This window comes from Micropterus dolomieu, linkage group LG04, assembly GCF_021292245.1.
Source record: "Micropterus dolomieu isolate WLL.071019.BEF.003 ecotype Adirondacks linkage group LG04, ASM2129224v1, whole genome shotgun sequence".
NCBI classification, from domain to species: Eukaryota; Metazoa; Chordata; class Actinopteri; order Centrarchiformes; family Centrarchidae; genus Micropterus; species Micropterus dolomieu.
The window spans coordinates 8,954,934-8,978,658 of NC_060153.1; the positions used below are offsets into that span (position 1 = coordinate 8,954,934).

Below are 23,725 nucleotides of genomic sequence, written 5' to 3' on the forward strand. Positions count from 1 at the left end.
TTTTAACCATCTTCCCTGTCCCTGCTGAAGAAAAGCAGGCCCAAACCATGATGCTGCCACCACCATGTTTGACAGTGGGGATGGTGTGTTCAGGGTGATGAGCTGTGTTGCCTTTACGCCAAACATAACGTTTTGCATTGTTGCCAAAAAGTTCGATTTTGGTTTCATCTGACCAGAGCACCTTCTTCCACATGTTTGGTGTGTCTCCCAGGTGGCTTGTGGCAAACTTTAAACGAGACTTTTTATGGATATCTTTAAGGAATGGCTTTCTTCTTGCCACTCTTCCATAAAGGCCAGATTTGTGCAGTATACGACTGATTGTTGTCCTATGGACAGAGTCTCCCACCTCAGCTGTAGATCACAGTCTTCTCCTTGTATGAGCTGAAAGTTTAGAGGGACGGCCGGGTCTTCGTAGATTTGCAGTGGTCTGATACTCCTTCCATTTCAATATTATCGCTTGCACAGCGCTCCTTGGGATGTTTAAAGCTTGGGAAATCTTTTTGTATCCAAATCCGGCTTTAAACTTCTCCACAACTCGGACCTGCCTGGTGTGTTCCTTGTTCTTCATGACGCTCTCTTCGCTTTAAACGGACCTCTGAGACTATCACAGAGCAGGTGCATTTATACGGAGACTTGATTTCACACAGGTGGATTCTATTTATCATCATGAGTCATTTAGGTCAACATTGGATCATTCAGAGATCCTCACTGAACTTCTTGAGAGAGTTTGCTGCACTGAAAGTAAAGGGGCTGAATAATTTTGCACGCCCAATTTTTCAGTTTTTTATTTGTTAAAAGGTTTGAAATATCCAATAAGTTTCGTTCCACTTCATGATTGTGTCCCACTTGTTGTTGATTCTTCACAAAAAATTACAGTTTTATATCTTTATGTTTGAAGCCTGAAATGTGGCAAAAGGTTGAAAAGTTCAAGGGGGCCTTATACTTTCGCAAGGGACTGTAATTTCAGTCAAACAATCAGGGCAGAGGGTGTACCTTAGCAGCTGTTGACAAGGAGAGGAGATTATCTTAACCAATCATCCAATTAATCAGAAGGTAAAACTTACATGCTGATGTCCTGACACTCGGGGAATCGCATGTCGTTATAGAACACTCCTTCGAAGAAAAAGAAAGCTGACCTGAAATGATCCTGAAATAGAAGAAAATTCATTATTTTCCCTAGGTTTTATCAGTTGGGTCTTGTGCGCCAATTTTGACAGAATCGGACATACAGTTAAGCCCAAAATTATTCATACCTTTGCCAAATTTTGATTCATTGTGAGTTTTCATTTTATCAATAGGTTTAATTTTGGGCTTAACTGTATATATACATACAATACCACACAATTAGGGCTGCACAATAAAACTAATTATTGCATTACATTTCAATAACAATATAACAAATGTTCAATAAATATTCAATAAATGTTTGATTTTATTCACTTGAATCATACACGACTTAGGACTTTATTTTGTTGAGGAATAGGGACTGAAAACTTAATTTTACTCATGCATATTTGTTGACAAAGGTTTTATCATAATTATTATGAATGTTCTACCTCAGGTTTCTGAAGTGATTCACTGTATGGCATCAAGTGTTGACCATAAAGAAGAGTTTAAACTACAATTAACCATCAGTTTTCTTCAACTTTCACTCAGGAGCAGAAATCAGCCTTAAATTTGAGCTTGGAATTACAGATGAACTGTATGTACGCTTACTTTGCTGATGAAGTCTGGAGCTATGTCTGGCGTGTGGCTGAACTCTCCGCACACTTGCAGGTCGTTGACGCAGCAGATGGCGTCCTTGAGCTCTGCCAAGCTGTGGGAGCCCGTCATCAGCAGAGTCATGTGGGGTCTGATGTAGTTAAACTGAAGGGGGGAGGGGGGATGTCAGTACCATGGAGAATAACATTTAAGAAATAATTGCCTGGATTTGGAGGGCTTCTGGCACACTGAGAAAAGTGAAAACTCACTTTCTCAATAACAGCCGGGTAGTAGACGTTGATGGTTAGAATGACTTCTCCTTCAGGGATCATGTTAGCCACTGCTTCTGGTTTCCTAGAGACAGTTAAGCGCTCCTGGAAATCCCACAGAGAACCAAACTTTACACACTACCGTTCAAAAGTTTGGGGTCACTTGGAAATTTCCTTAAATTGATCAGAAATACAGTGTAGACATTGTTAATGTTGTAAATGACTATTGCAGCAGGAAATGGCTAATGTGTAATGGAATATGTACCCAGGTATACAGAGACCCATTATCATTAACCATCGGCCTGTGTTCAAATGGCACGTTGTGTTTGCTAATCCGAGTTTATCATTTTAAAAGGCTAATCGATCATTTCAAAACCCGTTTGCAATCATGGTTGCACAGCTGCCAGTTGAGGACCTGTGAAGTGTCTGTTTCACAAACTAGACCCTCTAATGTATTTGTCCTCTTGCTCAGTTGTGCACCGCGGCCTCCCACACATCTTTCTGTTCTGGTTAGAGCCGGTTTAAGCTGTTCTGTTCTGTGAGTCGTACACAGCATTGTACGAGATCTTCAGTCTCTGGGAAATTTCTCGTACGGAATAGCCTTCATTTCTCAGAACAAGAACAGACTGATGAGTTTCAGAAGAAAGTTTGTTGTTTCTGGCCATTTTGAGCCTGTAACGGAACCCACAAATGCTGATGCTTCAGATACTTAACTAGTCTGAAGAAGGACAGTTTAATTGCTTCTTTAATCAACACAACCATTTTTAGCGTGTTCAATTAATCTTTTAAAATGATAAACTTGAATTAGCGAACACAACGTGCCGTTGGAACACAGAGCTGATGGGTGCTGATAATGGGTCTCTGTAGATAATCCATTACAAATCCGCCGTCTCCAGCTACAATAGTCATTCCCAACATTAACAATGTCTACACTGTATTTTTGATCAACTTGATGTGTTTTTAATGACACAAAAAATGCGCTTTTCTTTTGAAAACACGGAGTTTCTAAGTGACCCCAAACTTTTGAATGGTAGTGTATTATTAAAAGGTGCATGAAAGGTTACACATGTCTGGTGCATCCTCTATCAAACAGAACACATATTTATTCACAAGCCTACATGATTGCTCAGATCTACTGTACTATTCCAGCCCTATGATCATACTGACTGACAACATTTCAGCAAGACTCCAATGGACCCACCAGTTCATCCGCATAGAGGTCGTGTCTGTTCTTGGTGATTTTTAGAGAAGCTTTGTGATCTTGCCTCTTTTTTCTTTGTCTGTTAAAAACAAATCGCAGATCATTGAATTTTAATTTGTTTACACGCTGTTGGTTTACCCAAGACACAATTCAAAATGAGGAGAAGTCATACACCAGTGTTTTCAGCGTTGGGTCTGGAGGTACAACGTCTGGATCAGGCTGCTGGTCCTCAGGATGGCATCGGAGTGAATCAAGACTTGAAAGGGGGAAAAAAATGACAACAAAGACTTTTTTAGTTTGCAAACATGGTTTAACTGAGCAAAGGAACAAATAACAGATGAGCTAAAGATCATTATCGTTGTTATGACACTGTAACATTATACAATCATACTATAAATAACTGTAAAACAATATAAGATGCATAAAAGTTGTACTAGTGTCAACATGCTCTGTCTTCATCAACAGAAGAGGAAACCAGCTTTACGTCACGAGATCTGGGCAATAACCCTGCAATACCACAACATCTACGCTTCTTACATACCTATATCACAGTCAAATGTACACATTGTGCAATAACTAACGTTACCTCTATCCATGTGCATCTATCCATCGATAGAGGCACATAAATCCACCTGTGTTTTACATATACATAGAAGCTTTTACGTTTGCTCATGATTTCTTAGCTATAGTCGATTGGTTTCTACTAATTCTTTCTTCTTTTTTCCCCCTTAGCTATGCTGAACGTCGTGAACGTGAAAGTGGTGTGACTGAACTTACCTGCAGACGGTTTTCAGTGCAGTCATGGTCTCCGCACCGATCCCCATCTGTTTCGCGAAGTTAGCGTCAAACCTGTCCTCGTCTTCCGGCTGGTAGGAGTAGTCACTCGGCTTCAGTCTGTTCAGCCACTCGTTTTTAAAAGAGCCAACGTGAAATGGATTGGTGTTCACACCAGTATATTCATAATCTGGGATGTTTGTGTTGGGGTCTGTCGAGAGCTTGGACGCCGCCATGTTTTCCCGAACTGCGCTGTCTCATGGGTAATGTAGTTTTTAGGTCATTGTTGGGTCCAGGACAGGGAGAGAAAAGAGAAAATTTCTTTCAACATTTTTTCCCTCTTGATTTTTACAAAATGCACTTGATTTAGAACAGCAAGAAATCACAATTACAAATACATTGTGATAATCTCACAAAAGTGAGTAGACCCCTCTCATTATATCTTTTCATGTGAAAACACTGAATATATGACACTTTGCTACAATGTAAAGTAGTGAGTGTACAGCTTGTAAATTTGCTGTCCCCTCAAAATAACACATCACACAGCCATTAATGTCTAAACCGCTGCCAACAAAAGTGTAAACAATTATTGACAGGAAATGTAGCAGCTTGAGGGATTTGTCACTATGTAAAGTACCTCCACCCCCCAGGTGTATCTTGTGACCCTTTGGAGGGGTGCTGGCGTTGTGCCGAATTCTGCCTGCCTGCTGAGAATTGCATACACCTCGCAGGTGTTAACGGTCATTTATGCATAATTCGGCAGATCAAATTTTGTAGGCTACCTGCCGAGATTTGCATCCACCTCTTTAGGTCCTTTTCAGACACTTTGCTGTGCTCATTGATCAAACGGCGTTATCACCACATATATTTAGTGAATGTCAAGGAATGGTACTTCTACTAAGTGTATTAAAATATTAAAGACTCTAAACGTTCATAAAATATATACTTCGACCCCACAAAGAATATTATTAGCGTTTAAAAGCATTATTTGGAGGTGCATGCAATTCTCGGCAGGCAGGCAAAACTCATCATAATCATAACTACCATAATGTAGCTAAAGATAAGATAAAGATAAACATATGAGTTGTCTTTGTTGGAGCATTGTCTTGCATTTTCAATTCTATGAAATTTCCTTTTGAACTTTCTTAACAAGACAATGAGATTTAGGGTACTGAACTACCATCAGGCCTATACTTTGTTTATCCCTATTAAATTAGCTGTGTGTAATTTACACACATACATTGGTTTCAAGCTCTAGCAATTGCACCAGCTTGTAAGGTTGCTCGTAAACTACCCTAAAGGCACTGCTGACTTCAAATGACAACATATATTTATATAGCCATCCAATGACGTCCTGTGAGATGAAGGGAGAAGTTTGTGCGCTAGATTTGCAAATAGGCCACTCCCGGCTTCTTACCTTATAAATATAGCCGATCGAGGCCAAATATCGATTTGCCTGCAAGAGAAACGAGCGCTTCACCTACAGAGACTGCTTAATTTCTGACAAGGAAGGACATCAAGTCTCTTGTTTTGAAATTCCAAGATCAAATGGAGACGAAAGACAATCCCTTACAACAGGTAGGCTAAGTCATGTTTTACTGCAACTTCTTTAATTGACCAGAGTTTTCTAACAACCTTGTTTAATTAATTTCAACAAATGTTCAATGCTGTTTCTGTCTCTACACTCTCATCTTACCATTCAAGTGTGAGAGGAAGGACGTTAAGTTGTTCAAATGTGTTACCACATCGATGCATCGCTTCATGTTACTGGGCACATAATATGTTGGGCATTTTGCAGATAATACTTCTGGACTCTATATGTACAATTTTGAATGCAGGACTTTTGCTTGTGTTGGACTATTTTTACATCGTTGTATCGGTACGTTGACCCAAGTTAAAGATCTGAGTACTTGGCGGATCAGATCCAAAAAATAATAAAAATAAGCTGAATAAAATAGGGTTCGGCAGGTTAAATTACTCTCACCACACATTTGAAAGATCACAAGCATCCTGTTTGACTTGCCCCCCCCCCTTCTCAGGTGGACCTAAGCTGTCACAGTGAGGATGAAGAGTAAGTGAAATTATTTTATTTTATCTGTTTTACAGTAAATTTGTGCAGTGATTAGCACTTATTGAAATTACTATTCAGGCATATAGTTGTAAATTACAGCGAATCATACCACTATATTCATTATCACTGCAAATGGTACCTCACATGATAAAAGCTACTCATTGCAATACACTATTTGCACACTAGAGGTCAGCATCTTACTGACACTACTTGTTCATTCTTCAAACAGGTGCTGAACATTTTAAATCTCATCGGGGTTAACGTTAGGAAATCAAGACTGTTAGTAATAGAATAGTCTTACACTTGTCTGGGCGTGTTTGCGTTGACACTCTTGTGCTCCCAGATATATATATATGTATAACTTGTCAGATGCATTGCATGTCTCTTGGGGTGTAGATGCTTAAATAAATTATCCAATTTTTCATTCAGGTCACCTAAAATGGATTTAGGGACCGCACTGGATGGGTGCTCCACCGCCCTTGGTCTTTTTCTGAACAACAGGTTTGCTGATTCTTTGGCCCTCTTAAAACCCTGGTAAGTCACAAAGACTCTAATAACAATCTCTAGCTGATTCTGCATTGTGGTGTACAGCTGTTTCACACTACTGGTTGTATTAAAACTTTTAGTTATTTGCATTTTGTTTAAAACACTATTTTTTTTTTTTTTGCATCTGCCCCCTTCAGGAAGAGTCAAAGCATATACCACGCAGTCGGCTACAGTAGCATCTTGGTGATGCAGGCAGGCATGACCTTTGACCCAAAGGACATGGATGCTGCAATGACATCACTGAAAGAATCCCTGCAGACATGCCAAAGGTATGGCTTAACAGTTTAGGATGTTGTTTTTAAGTTCCCACTTCAACATTGGGACAAAAGTAAGGAAGAAACAGTCAAATACTGTATACAGATGAATTATCAGTCGAGATACTGTATTGCTAACATTATTTTCCTGTATACTTTGTGTTCCTTAACTTAGTTTTCGGAAGAAAACTGGAATAGTGGAGACTTTAACCAGCCTATTGTATAGACAACCAGTTGACAACCTGACAGAAGGTAAGTGACAAGCTTCCACTATCTCCAGACTATACATCTTTAGTAAATATACACACTTTATACTGTTTGAGTGGCGATCACCATGTTGACATGAATCTCAAGAAAATTTTGGATAGTTAAGCAGTGATGTACAAATTTAGACAGAAATGACCAGAATTAATGTCTGGTGGGGAAAAAAAAAATGTGACGTTTAACCCTTAACAGAAGAGATGCATGCAGAGCTGTGCTATGCTGAAGTTCTGCTGCAGAAAGCTGCTCTCACATTCCTGGATGAGAGTATACTCGGCTTCATCAAAGGAGGAATGAGAATCCGAAACAGTTACCAAATTTACAAGTAAGAAGCTTGAAGGGGGCTTTTGTTGGGGACATAATATGACATTATATTTCTCAGCCAGACAGTGAGTCACCATATTTAAGTTTATTTTAAAATGATATGTTGTCTTCCAAACCAGGGACTGCCAGGCCTTGGTAAACATCACAAAAGACATGGAACAACATAAGAGCACGTACATTCATTTTAGGGGCGGCGTCAACATGGGTATTGGATCATTTAATCTGGTGAGCGAGATAGACAGTCATACAACAGGCCTCATAAAAAAAATATTCATGCCAAATCGTAGAGCCATGTAGTGTGTATGTGCTTTATTTCCTGAACAAATCTTTGCACTTGAAACATGTCAGTAGCCTTTGTTTACATTTTTACCTACTTTTTTGTTATCAGATGCTGTCACTGCTTCCATCCAGAGTCCTCAGACTGATGGAGTGGTTGGGTTTCTCAGGAGACCGGGTAGGTGCCATGAGTCCACATGCAAAGATGAAGCCCATGTCTTTCTTTTTTCTTCAGTAAAACTCATGATATACTAACAGTGTTTCTATAATAAATGTTTTTTTTAATCCAATAAAAAGTATCATTTGCTAATAATCTTACAGGAAATGGGTTTGTCGGAGTTGAGAGAGGGAGCAGCAAACAACAACCTGCGCTCTTTCCTCAGCACCGTGACTCTGCTGACATTTCATCTCTACATTACAGTGATTTTGGGTGAGAACACCTTTGGGTTGGGACTACTGCTAAATTATATTAAATCACTCAATTTAGTCAGAAAATTCTTCTGCACTCTCATCTTCTTCCCCCAGGTACTGGTGAAGGAAACCTTACTGAGGCGGAAGCTCTGCTGAAGCCCTACGTTGAAAAGTTCCCTAATGTGAGCAGTGCTTTTTGTTGATTCTGATTGCAGATGTAACTGTTTTAGTGCCCCTCTTAGTGAAATGAAATGATTTTGAATGAATGTGTTTGTATATTGTCCACAGGGAGCCCTTATTCTTTTTTACACTGCGAGAATTGCTTTGCTCCAAGGAAACTTCACATTTGTGAGTACTAGTAATGTGCCTACAATAGCCCAATGTTTTTAAAATGCAATCTCAGCTCATACAGTAGTAGCAGTCAGGAGTAGGAGAACGAGAACGAAAGCCCATGAGTGTTTCTCTGCAGGCCCAGGAGAAGTTCCTGGCATGTATCGCAGCACAGGAAGAGTGGCGTCAGATTCACCACCTTTGTTACTGGGAGCTAATGTGGGCCTACTCCTTTGAACTAAAGTGGAGGAAGGCGTATCGATACGCTGACCTGCTCTGCAAAGAGAGCAAGTGGTCGCAGGTAACCGGTGTAACCATTTCTGTCTTTACCCTGTTGTTAAACTGCTGATGTGTTGAGATTCTTATGACAAGCTGATTGCTCTTCTCCTGCAGGCCGTCTATGTATTCCAGAAAGCAGCCATCTTGACCATGCTACCAGAGGAAGAAGTGACTGAACTGGGAGAAAATGTGGTTGAATTATTCAGGTGTGCTAGAGAGAACCATGATTTGTACATACATGTGTGTATACAACTCTGTGGTAAGTTCTGTAATAATTATAAACGTGTGGCTTGTAGGCAGGTGGATGGTCTCAGACTGAGGATCGCTGGGAAGTCGATTCCAACGGAGAAGTTTGCGGCGAAGAAGGCGCAGCGATACCAGTCATCTAACCCTGTGAAACTAGTCGTCCCTGCTTTGGTGAGGATGCACATATACTACTACTTTCAATGAATCAACATTGTTATCAAGCTAGTAGTCCTTTTCAAACAACTATCTCTTTTCCGCAGGAAATGATGTACGTGTGGAATGGCTTCACAATAGTTGGCCAAAGACCCGAGTTGACTGAAAACATCTTGACCATCTTGGAGAAAGCAGATGAGCAGCTCAGAGATGATCCGAGTGAGCGAAACAGCAGAACTTAAGAGCACTGACATGACATGTTTGTTTTTTTTAGCACCAGCATAAAACTAACAGCATTTCATTGAATGTGTAGACCCATCAGAGTATCACATAGATGACCAGTGTGTTGTCCAGCTGCTGAAGGGCCTGTGTCTACGACATTTGGGGCGTCTGGTCCAGGCTGAGCTCTGCTTCAATCATGTCATTTCCAGGTGTGGCCATCTTAACACTACTGCAACACACACACAAACACAGAGCATGCACAAATTCAATAAAAGCACTCAGTTGGCATCATAAAATTACTTTATTATGGTAATAATTTGATTGCTATCAGTAGGAAGTTATTCAGCTACAACAATCAACTGGAATAGTGTTATCATAAAGAGAATTTCAGTAGAAAGTGTTGCAACTTCTTGTAACTACCCTAAGCTGCTGAGAGGCTAAGACAAGGAGCAGTCAACATCTGTTTGACGCGGCGTTTGAAGAATGCAGTACCAATTCTGTTATACGTTTAAATGTTTTATTGTACATTTCAAAGAAGGAAAACCTAAACTCAATAAAGGATATTCTTAATGCTTGGCCCTGCCATGTTATTTGTAGTTGTGAAATACTTGATATTTGTGTTTCTAACATCTATGCCACACTGATTGAATCTCATGTGCTAAACATTTGATAATCTAAAAACAGATGTGTTAACTCCACTTTCAGGAGTGTATGTCCATTTTATTTAGTTATCTTGCAGAGTTTCTGGCAGGATCACCCCTCACCCCCATCCTCCTCAGTTATCTTCCCTGTGGCTACAGGTTGCAGTTACAGTTTGTGACAGTGGCAAGGAAATTGAGCAGAGACCTTGAGCAAAACAGACTCCATGATGTTTATATAAATCCAACAGTTTTCTGCTCTTTAAATTCATAAAATGCAGAATACACTCTTGCCTGATGGATGTGAGCCAAAACTATCTACAAATGAAATTATTTTTTTGTGTGTGTGTGTGTGTGTGTACCTCAACTTAAGTTGGTCAACAACTGAAGTGTGTAGGTAGTAGTTTCTCAACTGAAGTGACTTTAATTTTGTTGTTGTTTTGCAGTGAAAATGATATCAAGCATGACAACTACCTGGTGCCATTTACCATGTTGGAGCTGGGCCTGTTGCATAGACAGAAAGGTGACATCAACACGGCCATCACCATGATAGAAAATGTCAAGTAAGTGTTTTTAGCCCATACACAGACCTGGGTTACATTTGGTTTCACATTTTGTATCTGGGGGTGGGGGTGTTTGCTTCTGGATGTTGTCTTCCCTTAAACTGAGGCAGAAATTCTCTAAATGAGTTCTAAAAGTTCTTCCAAGTGACATGAGCCAGAAAAATGCAACAAGATTGTTGCGCAGGTTGGATGCTGTAGCTCCAGTATTGCGAATGCTGCATAAAAAAAACTTAAATTGATGTGTAAATTTAACATTCTGCTTTTTTACTACCATATTACACTAAGAGCTAATAAGCGATCTGTATTTGTAGGGTGAACTACAAAGGCTACAGCATGGAGTCGAGGCTACACTTCCGCATCCATGCAGCACTCAACACCATGGGCTCTTTTTCAGCCAAACTTCCCCCTTCACGTACGCCAGCTTAAAAACCCCAAAGACAGGTAGCTCTACAAAAAGCATAGCGGTAAACCTGACCTAACCTGACCTCAACCCTGTTTGCTGCTTTAAACTCTGTGACTGTACTTGAAATCCTCCAGATGGACCATCTTGCTGACAGCCCTTTCTTAATGGTATACAATACATCCATACTTAATTCTGAATTTAAGCAAGAACAGAGAAGTAAACTCTGTCGACTACTTGGTTTGAGTGGCTTGGTAATTTCCATTGAATTAAACTATAGCTTGTCAGAACCAGGGCAACATAAACCCAGGAAGACGTTATAAACAGGACATAAATTAAATGCATTAGTCAAGAAAGAAAAATTCTTGGTTTCATTGGACTTAACACCTTTTGCTCTTTTGAAGTCTCAAATAATGTAATATCCAGTTTGAGACTTCACTTGTTTGCTTTTGTTCATGAGATTAAGTTGTTTTAATATTTAAAAAGACGTTGAACATGGCCTGCAGTTCAGTTATGTTTTACATGTAACAATCTTTGCGTCATCTTCTTTCTGTGCAGAATGAATCAGTATGCTTAAATGTTATTTACTTAATAAATAAGTTATCAAATGATGTGTTATTTTTAATGGTGACACAAAATGTAAGGTATGCATGTTGTTGGTGTATTTGTAGTACATTTGATCACTGAATTTGAAATAAACTTTGATCAAATACAAATTCCTCAACAGCTTTCTGAGAAGGCTCATCAGTACTGTAAGATAAATGTATGTTCTTCAAGCAGTTACATAAAAGCCCTGATTCTAAATTCATCCTGTTTATTAGCAGATTTACACATATAAGGGATAGTAATTATCCCTTTTTGTTTTTATGAAAATTGTGTAAGGGGAAATCTGTAAAATACAAGAAGTTTATATTTGCCTCAGCACCATGGGGGATTATATAATTTTGATTATGAGTTGATTCTTTGACTACCACTGATACACAAAACAAAACATCCCTACTGTGTTTTGATTGAATCGTGACAGACTTTCATCTTGCCCAGTGTCCATCGCTGTATCTTCTTGATAATGACAATGTACACAGGAAAATGCAACGGTGGAGGTCTTGCCAGTGTCACTTATTAGTTCTTTTCTCTCTGGTTGAAGGTGTGCAACTTGTTGAAATTCCATAGTGCTATGTTTGTTTGGGATGAACACCTGAGGATAAGAGACAAAAGGTAAAACCTGGAGGAAATATTTTTACAGTCCATATTCCAGATTTTAGAGGGATCCATGTTTTAATTGGCACAGCTATCCAGATAATAAACTTAATTCTTAGAACAGGTGACAGAAGTAGTCAGTCAAAGAACACAACACCCGTAAAAACAATATGATGCCAGATATATGCTGTGTTATACATTTCAGTTTTTTACTTTTTACTCCACTACATTTATTTGACATCTATAGTTACTTTCAGAATAACAGCTTACATTAAAAAAACATAAAGCTTGTAAAATACAGAGCATTCTGCAGCTAGTTGGGACCCCTTTACCAGTTCAAGTTGTTTGAGTTCCACCAAAGAGTGATTTCCCCCTCTAAACTGTTGGAGTCACAAACTTTTTTTATAATCCAAGATTTCACAAAAAATATTAGAGAAAAGTCCAAAGAATGAATACAGATGTGTGTAGCACAACTTTGTTTTTTTGTCTTTACTATTCCATTAATTAACCCATAGGCTGAGAACCAATAGACCAAACTACCTTACTTTATGTCAAGTAGGTCAAAGTAGCTCTGCACTGACTAGCAAAACAGTAGAATCTTACACATGGTAGCATCAGTATTTTCAATTTAATATGTACTAATATATGCTACCATTCTCATCATGAAATGTACTTTATCATTTGAGATGTAAAACGTTTTACTGATAATACTTCCGTATGCTTACTTAATCACGTTTTTAAATTAAGGACTTGTAATGTATTTTTTTTACATTGTGTTACATTGAATAAAGGATCTGAGGATTCTTCCACTGGTTCCAATGGTTAAAATAATCAAACACATACAGAGTAACATGCAGTCTATAGCAAAAAGAAGGGGAAACATAATGCCAGGGAATTAAATTATAAATCCCACAAATCCTCAGTAGCTAGAGGGGTTTAAATATGCTGTTGTCAGTGCTGGTGACCACGTGGTGTGTGAGATGATCAGCTGACTGCCGGAGGAGGAAGAGGAATGAAGATGGAAGGGAACAGGGACGAAGCAGAAAAATGTATAAATATAGCGACGAAAGCCCTCGAAGCCGGAGATAAAGACAAAGCTGTGAAGTTTCTCAACAAAGCAGAGAAGCTGTACCCAACAGGCAGAGCAAAAGGTAAGACCGTGTGTGACTGGCTTGTTGTTTAGCCGACCAGGGCTAACCTAGCCAAGTGTTAAGCTAGCTAGTAACTGACGTTTGTTAACATCACTCACGGTTTGAGCTCACAGCAGGTCACCTGTTCACTGTTGTATAATGGTTACAAATATTTGTATGATTAGTTAATGTTAGTCAAGTGTAAACTATGACTTAAAGACAGGAAATTAAGCAACACAGATCCGAGTTAGCGTCAGCTAAGTTGTGGGCCCCGCGTCATGTTAACCAACCTCGCTAGCGCTGTAGTAACGTTAGTAACGTTAGTACTCAGTAAGTTGGGGCGATGTTACGTTAATACGTGTCTTTACTCTTAGTCTTTCCTTTAGATGACTCTCAGTGAAGCGTTGTAATGCTTCAGAATACTAGTAAACGTCAATCTATGATCGAGCATCTTCATTGAGTAGTTCATGCTAGCTGTCACTCGCTGTAACAACTTCACTAAGACCTTTTTAAAGCATTTATTTTGTTAGCTGTCATTTTATTGTCTCTTCAAGAAACTTGATAGACTTGGGCCTACGTTATTAATAATGCTGCTGTGTAGGGATTTCAGTGAGGACCGAACAGACAAGTGGAGTAGAGGAACGTGGCGCTAGTAGGAGCTATAGTCCTTTCTAGTCCAATCCTTTAATTGAATGATTGACCCGGAGAGAGCCTCGAAGTGTAGGCTAATCCTGGATACACAAGCGTCTGTGAGATGACTCTAAACCGGTGTTAAGCAAGGGTGGGACTGAAAAGTGTTTTGGTTTGTAACGTTAGTTATAAAAGGCTCTTATACAGTTTATAGAATAACGTTAGATAAACTTGCACTTTGATGACCCGTATCTTCTCAGTTGTTAAACTGGTTTAGTAGATAAATGGCTTTCTAAGGCTGGAGCTCAACATCACATATGGCCACCAATTTGCAGTTAAGATAAGCCACTTATCGGTTTCAGATATTTCAGCAAATCTTTGATGAACTGACATGTAAAGTGACATTACAAGAATGTCCATTAAACTGTTTTAAGGTACATGGCTAAGAGGAAGGGAGCTATACAGTGAGAGGGGAAAAATACAATATAAGAAAAATATGTACATTAAGTGTGTATTGAAAGGAGCAGAGGCGTACAGGGAGTGTGGGTTCCCATTATTGGTTCCTCTGGCAAGATAAGCTCTTTCTGTGTCTTTGAGTGCTGGTGTGAGAGCAAGGGGAGTTTGTAACTGTTCATAACTTTGCAGATATCTTGCGAACAGACAGGCTGACATAATAACAGAAAAATAACCTCATTGGCAGAAGTAATTGTGTGTGTGTGTGTGTGTGTGTGTGTGTGTGTGTATATATATATATATATATATATATATATAAACAAACATAAGAGGATAAAAACATGAGTAAGTAAATAAGCAGTGAAAATGGGGGCTGGCGATGGATAAGATACGTGCCTTTGCTGTGGTAGACTTGGGTTTGATTCCCACTGTGAAATCCACCAGTGTGTCCCTGAGCAAGACACATAACCCCTAGTTGGTCCAGAGGGGTGCGACTTCTGACATGACTAATTTAAAAAAACGGTGACAGTGAAACAAGAACGGGACATTATCACCGGTTCCATCAGTACATTGTATATCTACCTTTGCAGCTATGTACTGCTTGACACTTAAGTCAGCAAGTCTCTGAATCTGCGATCATGGTTGCAGAGAGGATTGAGCGTTGTCAACACAAAGGGTTGACAGAAAGAGGCAGGCCAAGGCAGCACCTATACACCAGCATTACTCCCAGCAGCCACATAGAGGCTGTACCTATATCACAACATGTTGAGTACCCTAGAATGCTGTGGGAAAGATGGATTATGGTGTGCAAGAGGCAATAGTTTTGTGCTTATGTTACATGAGAACAAACTCTATAATGATGAATAATGCATTGATAAATGATAAGGAACATTACAACATTTCTGCTGCCAAGTCAGAGATCATTGGGCCGCTCTACTGTTGCCGTCCTTGAGTATATATTTTTGCATCACTGGTCATATTTCCTACAGGGATAGTGATCTTGAGACTTGGATTTAAGACTACTGGAGGGGTACTGCGAATGGTTTAAATTAGTAAATATGAAGACTTGAAGAAAAGAGAAGTTTAATCAAGAAGTTAATGTTTAACAGCATTGATATTGATCATTGACAACTTTTGTTATGGTCAGCTAACTTCCTGCTAGTTTAGCAGTTGGCAACTGGATTTAAGTGATTTTGATTATGGAAGGCAAAACTGGGTCTGTTTTTTTTTAAACAAACTAACAAACAAAAAAAAAGCACTGTACACGGTACTTTCATCTGCATTAGGATGATAAAACTATTTGTTTCAGGAGAGGTGTTTGGTAGGGAGGTCGACTAAGAGCTATTTAAAGGTCTGAGTGGGGGTAAAAGTGCCCCTAACAAGTCATGACACTTTACCTGTGTGCTCTCTTTCTACCTTGGGCTACTTGAAAATCTTTCAAATGTAATTAACTGTAGTACCTTGTGTTTTTCTGAGGAGACACATGTTATAAAATCTAGAGCAGTGTATCAATTGTATTGAATCACGATCTTAAAAACTAAAATCGTAATCAAACGGTGTCATTACCACCGACTTTATTCAACGTAAATTTGTGTAAACAAACCATCTGATTGCTCTTTGCGTCTCATGTTAGACTCATCTAACATCTTAAGTGACAATTTTTCACATAAGGAAGTTGTCAAAAGCTTGGACACTTGTAAGACACTGAAAGTAATAATTGGTCAGTTAATTTATCTTCTTCTCCTCTTCAGCTTTGTTGGACGCATTAACGAAGAATGGGAGCTCAGCGGGTAACGGGGCATATCGTAGGAGACCAGCAGAAAGCTCAGAAAGCACCGGTGCCCAGCCAGAAAGGGACAGCCAAGAGTCAGGAGGAGGCGACTCTTCTAAAGGCTTCAACAAAGAGCAGGTCGAAGGTGTGCAAAGGTAAGAATTTTACCACTGACTAGGTCCTCCTTTTCATGCTGCATTTCTTTATCCACCATTTGTTACTGTATCTGTCCCACTTCAGTGGGCTCTTTTGGTGCTCTATGATAATTGGCCCTGTGACAGCAGCACTGTTTCTATTCATCTTGATTAGACCTTTCATCTGTGGCCACAGTGTTGTGCATACAGCTATTGCCATGGGAACCTCTTCAGCTTGGTGACATACCAATGAGGGGAGAAAGTGAGAGACATTTAGCGGTGTGAACTAGATGCCAGGTAACCACTACATGCTCTAATTTTATACCACGAGAGAGAGAGGGAGGCAATCCGTGCATTTTGTCCACAGCATACAGTCTCCAATCAGAAAGCCACAGATGGTGCCTTGAGTTAATTTATAGGATAAACATGCTGCTTGTTATTACGCAATCCTACCAGTATATTGCACTAAATGTAGGCAGTCAGTCTATTCCTTGGTGTTTTTATACTAAATTCTTTGGGGAAGCTTCAGTGGGTTAAAAATGGCATCATATCTTCTAAGGAAAAAGTAAGACGGGTTGTGTTATGTTTACATTAAAGATCACCCGTACCCCCTAAGATAACTTCTAGGGGTTAATGTACTTATTTTAATCTAACCCATGATCATTTCCTAAACCTAACAAAGTAGTTATGGTGCCTAAACCTAACCAAACTGCGACCATTTAGACGGTGTGTCCTATAGTACTCACGATTCGATTTGAATACGATTATCCTGTCAACGATCACGGTGCATCACCTCTAGGGGTGGTACTCTCTAGGCACCTTACAATTATGAGGGCTACAATGCGTTTGTAAAATGATTAGGATAAAGATTTATTTTTCTCATTGTGTGACTACTTGGAACGTTTAATGCAAAATGTTTGTAATGATCCAACCAAGTAGGTAGTAATGACATGAGGCTATTTAACATTACTTCCTATAAACATAGCTAATGTTATATAGCATTATTAGAGTGTAATTACTGACCTGTTGCTATTTTTATTTCTTATTGTCACAGTGTTCACACTGCCTTAGTAGCTGCTTTTTTTGGTTTTGTTTAGTGTAGTTACATGGTTGTGCTATATTGTGTCTTGTCTTGTAAGCTGATTATTGTGATCCCCCACCCACCACCCCTACTACTTGGTCTGCTGGAGGCAGCAATGTTGTGACGTTTTTTTTTTTGTTGGTTTGTTTTTTGTGCTTTTTGTTTTTTGGGTTGTGTGTTGTTGTTTTTTTTGTTTTTGTTTTTTTAACAGTATGAGCAATATTCAAATGTTGATTTAGAATTTAATGTCAACATCATGAACAAAGCTGCAAACTATTCAGTACTGCCCTACTTTTAGTATAACAAAGAGGATTTGATCATTTTACTGGTATAAAATTCTGTTCTAATTTAAGGCTTTACAGCAAACTATAATCAAACGTAACAAAATGGCTTGTTGATTCTGTTTCTTTTTACACGTGAAGAGTTATGTCTGTACAGTATGCGTTAACAGGGAGTCACAGTTCATGTAATTGAACATCAGTTTAATTATTCTACTTGTGATCTTGTAATGCATATCAATACATGAAAAATACTGAGATTAATTTTTGTAATATTGATTTCAACCATATAGCCCAGCCCTAATGACTGACTGGAAAATACATCACAGGCCAGTGTATGTGCAGATCTACCGTACGTAATAAATAAAGTATAGATGCTTGATTCCCTCCTTCCTGTATATGACCTTTTTATGGAGTCAACATTGCTCTGGAATTAACGCAGAAATAGAGACTCTCCTGTTTCTTGTTTTCCTTTTTGAATAATGTCAAGTGCTAGAAATAAAATATCCTATATACAGTGTGTACAGTCTTCAGAATCTAACTGGGTCTTGCTAGATACATATACAGTACGTGATTTTCTGAATGCTAAGTATTTTCTGTGAGTATAAACTTCATATTAGCAAACCACAGGGTATGTAACGATTGGTCAGCTCGTTAAACTATTAACTAATTTTCTCTGGGGGATCTGCTCGAACGCTGTGCTTGAATGTCAGTTATTTGTGTGAGGCCAGGGCCATCAACAAGTTACTTTTTCATGATAATCAGTTCAAGCACCGTTTGTGGATCAGAAGGTGACAGGGAAAGAGAATCTAACGCTAAAAAGTAGTGATGGGCAAATGAAGCTTTTGTGAAGCACTGAACCACCTGAGCAAATTGTTTAAAAAATGGGTTCATTACTCGAAGCTTCAGTTACAGTGACCTCTCCTGGCGAAGTTCAAGGCTGCAGGCAAATTAGACAGGCTAGCTGGTGGACAGGAGGCTTTTAATTACATACCCGCACGCCCCTCGATGAGCAGTGCTGGAGAAACTACTTTACTTTTGTAGAAAACACCATTAGTTATAAAGAATCTTTGCTTTAATCACCCTTGGATTTAAAGTATATTTACTTTGAAAATTCTTTGATACACACACATTAAGACTGAACATCATGTTCAAATAAAGATTGATGAATGCATGTATTTTGTTATTGAGGAGAGAGTGCTGGGAAATATGGCATAGGTTGGATGTGCTTGTGTAACTATGACAGGGGGTGAATGTGTTAGATGGGGTGCACAACACTCACTTTCGAGACGATCGAGGCAGTGCCAGTGAATCATATGACTGGACCGCGAACCAGTCGGTGATTCATTCAGTAATTTAAGCAGTTGCTGCTTTGGACGTCACATGTCACGTGATTTTTTTTATTATTATTATTATTTTTTTTTTTCACACCAAAGCAAGCTTTGAAGCAGTGGTTCAATAGGATTGTAGTCCAGGGGTTTGAAGCATGTATAGAAGCTTCAGTGTCGCACTGCCATCACTACAAACTCAAGGAGAACTTCCCCACGTGCCTTTCACAGTAGGATAGGTCAAAAATGATCCACTGGATTGTTTTCACCTACTTCACTCTCTGTCCCTGTCTTTCAGAATAAAGCGGTGTAAGGACTACTATGAAGTACTAGGCGTCAGTAAAGAAGTCAATGAGGAGGAGCTAAAGAAAGCCTACAGGAAATTGGCGCTCAAGTTCCACCCAGACAAAAATCATGCACCTGGAGCAACAGAGGCCTTTAAAAGTAACAAATAAGATTATATCTATTCTAAGCTTGTTGGAACTTACCTCACATGTGATATACAAATACTGTGTATAACACAAACTGAATATTTAAGCATGGTATTCAAAAAAACAAAAGTCTGTCTGAAATAGTTTATGTCCATAGCTTATTCCCCTCTTTGATACATCAACTGTGTCCTCCTCCAGAGATTGGTAATGCATATGCAGTGCTGAGCAACCCAGACAAAAGGCGGCAGTATGACCTGACAGGAGGGGAGGAGCCGAGCAGCCCGGGTCACTCACACGGAGGAGGTTTTGACTTCCACAGGGGCTTTGAGGCTGACATTACTCCTGAGGACCTCTTCAACATGTTCTTTGGAGGTGGCTTCCCCTCCTGTAAGTGAGCACTTGTGTGCATATAGATTCAAACACACAAGGTTCAAGGTTACTGATAAGTTAACGTGACTCCTCAATACCCAGATTTTGTGTTTTATCATCAAAATGTATTGATTTTATTCATATATTACAGTGATGATTTATCTTATCAATTTAGTAGTTAATGATTTTGTCAGTCAGAAATATAACCATGTTATTTAGGCTTTTTGGTGAATCTTTAGATCCTCAGATAATAACTTTTATGGGTTCAGTCAATGGACTACATCATGTGGTACAAAGAATTCACTCATCAAATGCACTTGAATGTGGCTCTAAAGGACTGGTGCATCATATCTGACCTCAGTCATAATATATTTGTCTACAGCAAGTGCACACACCTTCACCAACAGCAGAACAAGCTACAGCCATCAGACGGATTATCGACAAGAGAGAACAGAAGAAAGGGGAGATGTACGTAGATGAGTTCAGATTTTGCATCATTATGTTAATTAAATTAATATTTTTTTATTCGCGCAAATATACGTTATAATTTCAATTGATGTTCAGCCATAGAAACAACAGTCTTTGACTGTACATTACCATAAGTTTGTGTTACTTTATATGACATAGTCATTGTACTGTGTTTTCCTCTAGGGTGGTTTCTCAATGTTTATCCAGCTGATGCCCATCGTGGTCCTGATTTTAGTGTCAATTTTGAGCCAGATGATGGTGTCCCCTCCACCCTACAGCCTGTACACTAGACCGTATGTGCACACACATTTTTCTGTTTTTCATCGCTGAGGAAAACATTTAGGTAGCTAATCACAACTTTTCTGTTCCATTCACTTAAGAATTTAGTGCATGTCAAAGAGGCTGGTTGACAACTAGAAAGTATTTTGTCCTCCTTCTACCTTGTTGACATGTACTATGAAATGTTGACCTGGGATCTCTGGGATCCCTGGTGGTAGTCTTATTCCACCTTTCTAACATTTGTATTCACTGACAATGTGGTCTTTTCACAGTAGTTCTCCATGTCACCTACAATTTCAATTATGTAAAATACATTCAGGATTCAACGTATGTGGGGAAATTACTACAGTTTGTCACCATTTTCACAGCTTGTACTTCCTCCATCTCTTGCAGGTCCACAGGTCAGACTGTAAAACGGCAGACAGAAAACCTGCATGTCGACTACTACGTCTCCAGAGATTTCAAGTCAGAGTTTAAGGGCTCAGCGCTGCAGCAGATTGAGAAAAATGTGGAGGAGGACTACGTATCTAATGTCCGAAATAACTGTTGGAAGGAGAGACAGACAAGTGAGTAACCATGGTTTTTAATACACCCTCAGAGCTAGCTAACTGAATTGAGTAATTATTTTCTGCTTTGCACTCTTGTTTCCTGGAGTCTTTGCTTTTCTCAGTCACATTGTTTTTCTGCTTGTCTCATCCAGAAACAGACCTGCTGTATGCTGCTAAGGTATACAGGGATGACCGAATGCGCAAGAAGGCAGAACTCATGACCATGGATAACTGCAGGGAGCTGGACAGACTAAATAACCTATTCAGAGGCGGATGAGCTGGATGCTTCTTAGATCATGTAAATGTCTGAATAGATGTGTATGTTCATGTTTTTTTTTTTAAAAGAAAGTCTTTACACTAGGAGCAAAAAACTTGCTGAAATAAATTAGCTCTATTGTTGAAGTTTTAAAATGTCCTCAATCCCTCACCAACACCAACTCCTCTCCTTCCTCGCTACAACCTAACCCCAGGAATCGCCTTGTTACGTCTAAATGAACCAATCTACACGCACTGTAGAAAGCCCCAGACAGTTTTTTATGTTACTTTTTTTTTTTACTCTGCTTTTCATGTGTTTTCGTGGAAACAAGAAGGACAAGGACGCTTGATTGTAAAGGCATGTACCTCAAATAGTGAGAACTCGAGGCATTCTGCACAAACAAATCACGGCTTTTGGCATCATCATGCTTGACGTATGAGATGGGAGACTTCGTAGGTTCATCTGGAGGAGCTGTCCTCCAGCCAGATCCATTTCTTGAAGAACACAGGAACAAAAGATGGGAAATAAAATGACATTAATGCTTCTTTTAGCTTTCACCTCCAAGTATGAGTGAACATCGGCGGATCATGAAGAGATACATGTGATTTTGCTACTAGAGAACATTTTATGTCGTTCAAAACCCCCTGAGGTAAATTTGTGACATTGGGGTGTATATATATATATATATAAAAAATTTACTTGACATGACACTTCAAGATGTGAAGTTTGTTGGGACTAAACATGGCAGGACATTGAAACTGTTATTCATAAATGGTTGTACATTTTCATTTTGAATGTTTGAAGTTTATGCAGTTATTTAAGTAACTATAGAAGAAATAACATTTTTCTTCAATGCTCGCCTAATCATTTAAATAAAGTAAAATTATTACCATAGACTGGATGTAGTTGTGTCTCTGATTCAGATGTCTAATGATCAAAATGAAAAAAAGAACCCTTTTCTCACTTGTGTGGTGGAATTCAGATATATTGGGACATAAGGTAAATTAGGACAGTATTGTACTTCTGCCCTTAAAAATGTAGGCCAAAGCAACTGGTGCTGACCAAAATTACTGATATAATACATGTGACGACATGGCTGTGTCTGAAAATCTTGTCTCCCTATCTAGGGAGGACTAGTGAGTGATTTCGGACACAGCCCATGTGACGGGCATTGTGCTCAACCTGGAAGTTGACTCCACAAAGAATGCTAAATTCTTGTTTTCGTAATAGCTTACAGGTGCCCTAATTTTGCACCTGGTCAGGGTGGTGGTATAATTATATAACTTTAAATTGTCATAGTTTTTTATGTAAAATCTTAATTAGCAAATACGTCACTGGTCTATAGCTGCCAAGTGAGTGTGGTGGAGTAAAATGTTTCCTTCTGAAATGTAGTGGAGTACAAGTGTAAAGTAGCATAAAATATAATACTCAAAAAAACAAGCTGCAGATGGAAATGTCTGTAGCTGTAGTTCTTAGCCTACTGAAAGGCTATTACAGCTCAGCTCCAAAATGTGGACCCGATTACAGTTAATTGTTGTAACATTTTAATTTCAGCCATATATACAAAATGTGATTTATCAGAACTATTTTTAAATTGTATTAAAAACGTGTCTGTATGCTAAACTTAATTTTGGGACTGATGGTGGCAGCGGGGGAAAGTGGGCTGATTACCCAGGGCCCCAATGGGGGGAGGGCCTTTGAAAAGCCTGGAATGAAAGGTTTTTTAGGTTATTATTTGTAAACATTTTTCAAAAAAGTTAGGGGCATGGACCAAGAGAGGAAGGGGGCCCACAGAGACTGCTTCTGTATAGGTCCCAGAATTTTGTGCTACACTCCAGGATGGTGGTATTCATCTGTGCCTTGAACTGTTGGAAATGAGGCCAGAGGTAAGCTGTGGAGTTAAGCAATGTTGAATAAATGACATAATTTTGCTGTTTTATTAACAAGAAAGGTAAACTGGCAAAATACATCGAAACTGCGTTTTTGTGTAGGGATGAAATACATTTTTTAAATATCACGGACTTGTATTTGGGTAGTTGAAAAAACATGGAGTAAAAAAACATTTTCTTCTAAAACACCATTTTTAAAGAGAAAAACATATGTTGTGTAAAATCTGATTTTTAAGAAAATATAAGGTGTCACAAATTTTGTTCATTCTTTCTATTTTTTAAAAACAATTTTACTGAACTGCACTGTCAATGTGTCCTATGGTGTGGCATAACAAAATTAAGAAAAAAAAGTCTTAAATAATATACAAACAAACATGAAAGACATTCATCTTAATTGTAAGACACTTTTTTTCATATACTTTTATTTATTGGAAATGAAATTTTGAACAACACTATTTTTCCCCATGAATTGGACTTGGACTGTTAGACTTTGATGTCATCCTTTCAAAACTGTTGAAAGTTATACAAATTTATGATGAGTGATGACTATATCTCCCCTAATGA

General features: G+C 38.9%; 3 protein-coding genes and 1 long non-coding RNA gene across 4 annotated transcripts in view; 2 read left to right on the plus strand and 2 right to left on the minus strand.

Annotated features, from left to right (window-relative positions):
• The window catches only part of snapc3 (small nuclear RNA activating complex, polypeptide 3), a 7,427-nt gene extending 3,212 nt beyond the window's left edge, over window positions 1-4,215 (minus strand). The window contains exons 1-6 of the mRNA XM_046046605.1: window positions 3,949-4,215; window positions 3,344-3,427; window positions 3,172-3,250; window positions 1,971-2,075; window positions 1,717-1,866; window positions 1,065-1,147 (exon numbers count right to left, since the gene is read on the minus strand). Of these exons, the coding sequence (XP_045902561.1) occupies window positions 1,065-1,147; window positions 1,717-1,866; window positions 1,971-2,075; window positions 3,172-3,250; window positions 3,344-3,427; window positions 3,949-4,181 (734 nt within the window). The 5' untranslated portion in view covers window positions 4,182-4,215. The remainder of the gene's footprint in view (window positions 1-1,064; window positions 1,148-1,716; window positions 1,867-1,970; window positions 2,076-3,171; window positions 3,251-3,343; window positions 3,428-3,948) is intronic.
• Window positions 4,216-4,968: 753 nt separating this feature from the next.
• Window positions 4,969-11,657, plus strand: LOC123969323 (tetratricopeptide repeat protein 39B-like). The gene is made up of 18 exons (XM_046046598.1): window positions 4,969-5,523; window positions 5,985-6,016; window positions 6,446-6,550; window positions 6,700-6,831; window positions 6,992-7,068; window positions 7,273-7,402; window positions 7,521-7,626; window positions 7,790-7,855; window positions 7,999-8,107; window positions 8,203-8,270; window positions 8,377-8,436; window positions 8,558-8,719; window positions 8,812-8,903; window positions 8,994-9,114; window positions 9,204-9,315; window positions 9,410-9,527; window positions 10,403-10,519; window positions 10,831-11,657. The coding sequence occupies exons 1-18, from the start codon at window positions 5,494-5,496 to the stop codon at window positions 10,943-10,945; spliced, it is 1,752 nt and encodes a 583-aa protein (XP_045902554.1). The 5' UTR covers window positions 4,969-5,493; the 3' UTR covers window positions 10,946-11,657.
• LOC123969327 lies at window positions 9,318-13,526 on the minus strand. Its single transcript, XR_006824715.1, has 3 exons — window positions 13,366-13,526; window positions 11,920-12,114; window positions 9,318-9,547 (listed from the first exon to the last, which is right to left on the minus strand). It is a non-coding gene; the product is annotated as an uncharacterized LOC123969327 (long non-coding RNA).
• Window positions 13,110-22,168, plus strand: dnajb14 (DnaJ heat shock protein family (Hsp40) member B14). The gene is made up of 8 exons (XM_046046606.1): window positions 13,110-13,267; window positions 16,081-16,255; window positions 19,220-19,365; window positions 19,551-19,739; window positions 20,104-20,189; window positions 20,373-20,482; window positions 20,862-21,034; window positions 21,169-22,168. Exons 1-8 carry the CDS (start codon window positions 13,129-13,131, stop codon window positions 21,291-21,293), a joined length of 1,143 nt encoding a protein of 380 aa, XP_045902562.1. The 5' UTR covers window positions 13,110-13,128; the 3' UTR covers window positions 21,294-22,168.
• Window positions 22,169-23,725: the final 1,557 nt, after the last annotated feature.

What these genes read in the sequence shown, in the direction of transcription:
- LOC123969323 (XM_046046598.1), top strand. Translation starts at nt 5,494, where the DNA reads ATGGAGACGAAAGACAATCCCTTACAACAG. An exon ending in TCCCTGCAGACATGCCAAAG is followed by an intron (nt 6,832 to 6,991) that starts GTATGGCTTAAC and finishes TCCTTAACTTAG; the next exon opens with TTTTCGGAAGAAAACTGGAA. An exon ending in TCCAAGGAAACTTCACATTT is followed by an intron (nt 8,437 to 8,557) that starts GTGAGTACTAGT and finishes GTTTCTCTGCAG; the next exon opens with GCCCAGGAGAAGTTCCTGGC.
- dnajb14 (XM_046046606.1), top strand. Translation starts at nt 13,129, where the DNA reads ATGAAGATGGAAGGGAACAGGGACGAAGCAGAAAAATGTATAAATATA. An exon ending in CCCAACAGGCAGAGCAAAAG is followed by an intron (nt 13,268 to 16,080) that starts GTAAGACCGTGT and finishes TCTCCTCTTCAG; the next exon opens with CTTTGTTGGACGCATTAACG. An exon ending in TTGGAAGGAGAGACAGACAA is followed by an intron (nt 21,035 to 21,168) that starts GTGAGTAACCAT and finishes TGTCTCATCCAG; the next exon opens with AAACAGACCTGCTGTATGCT.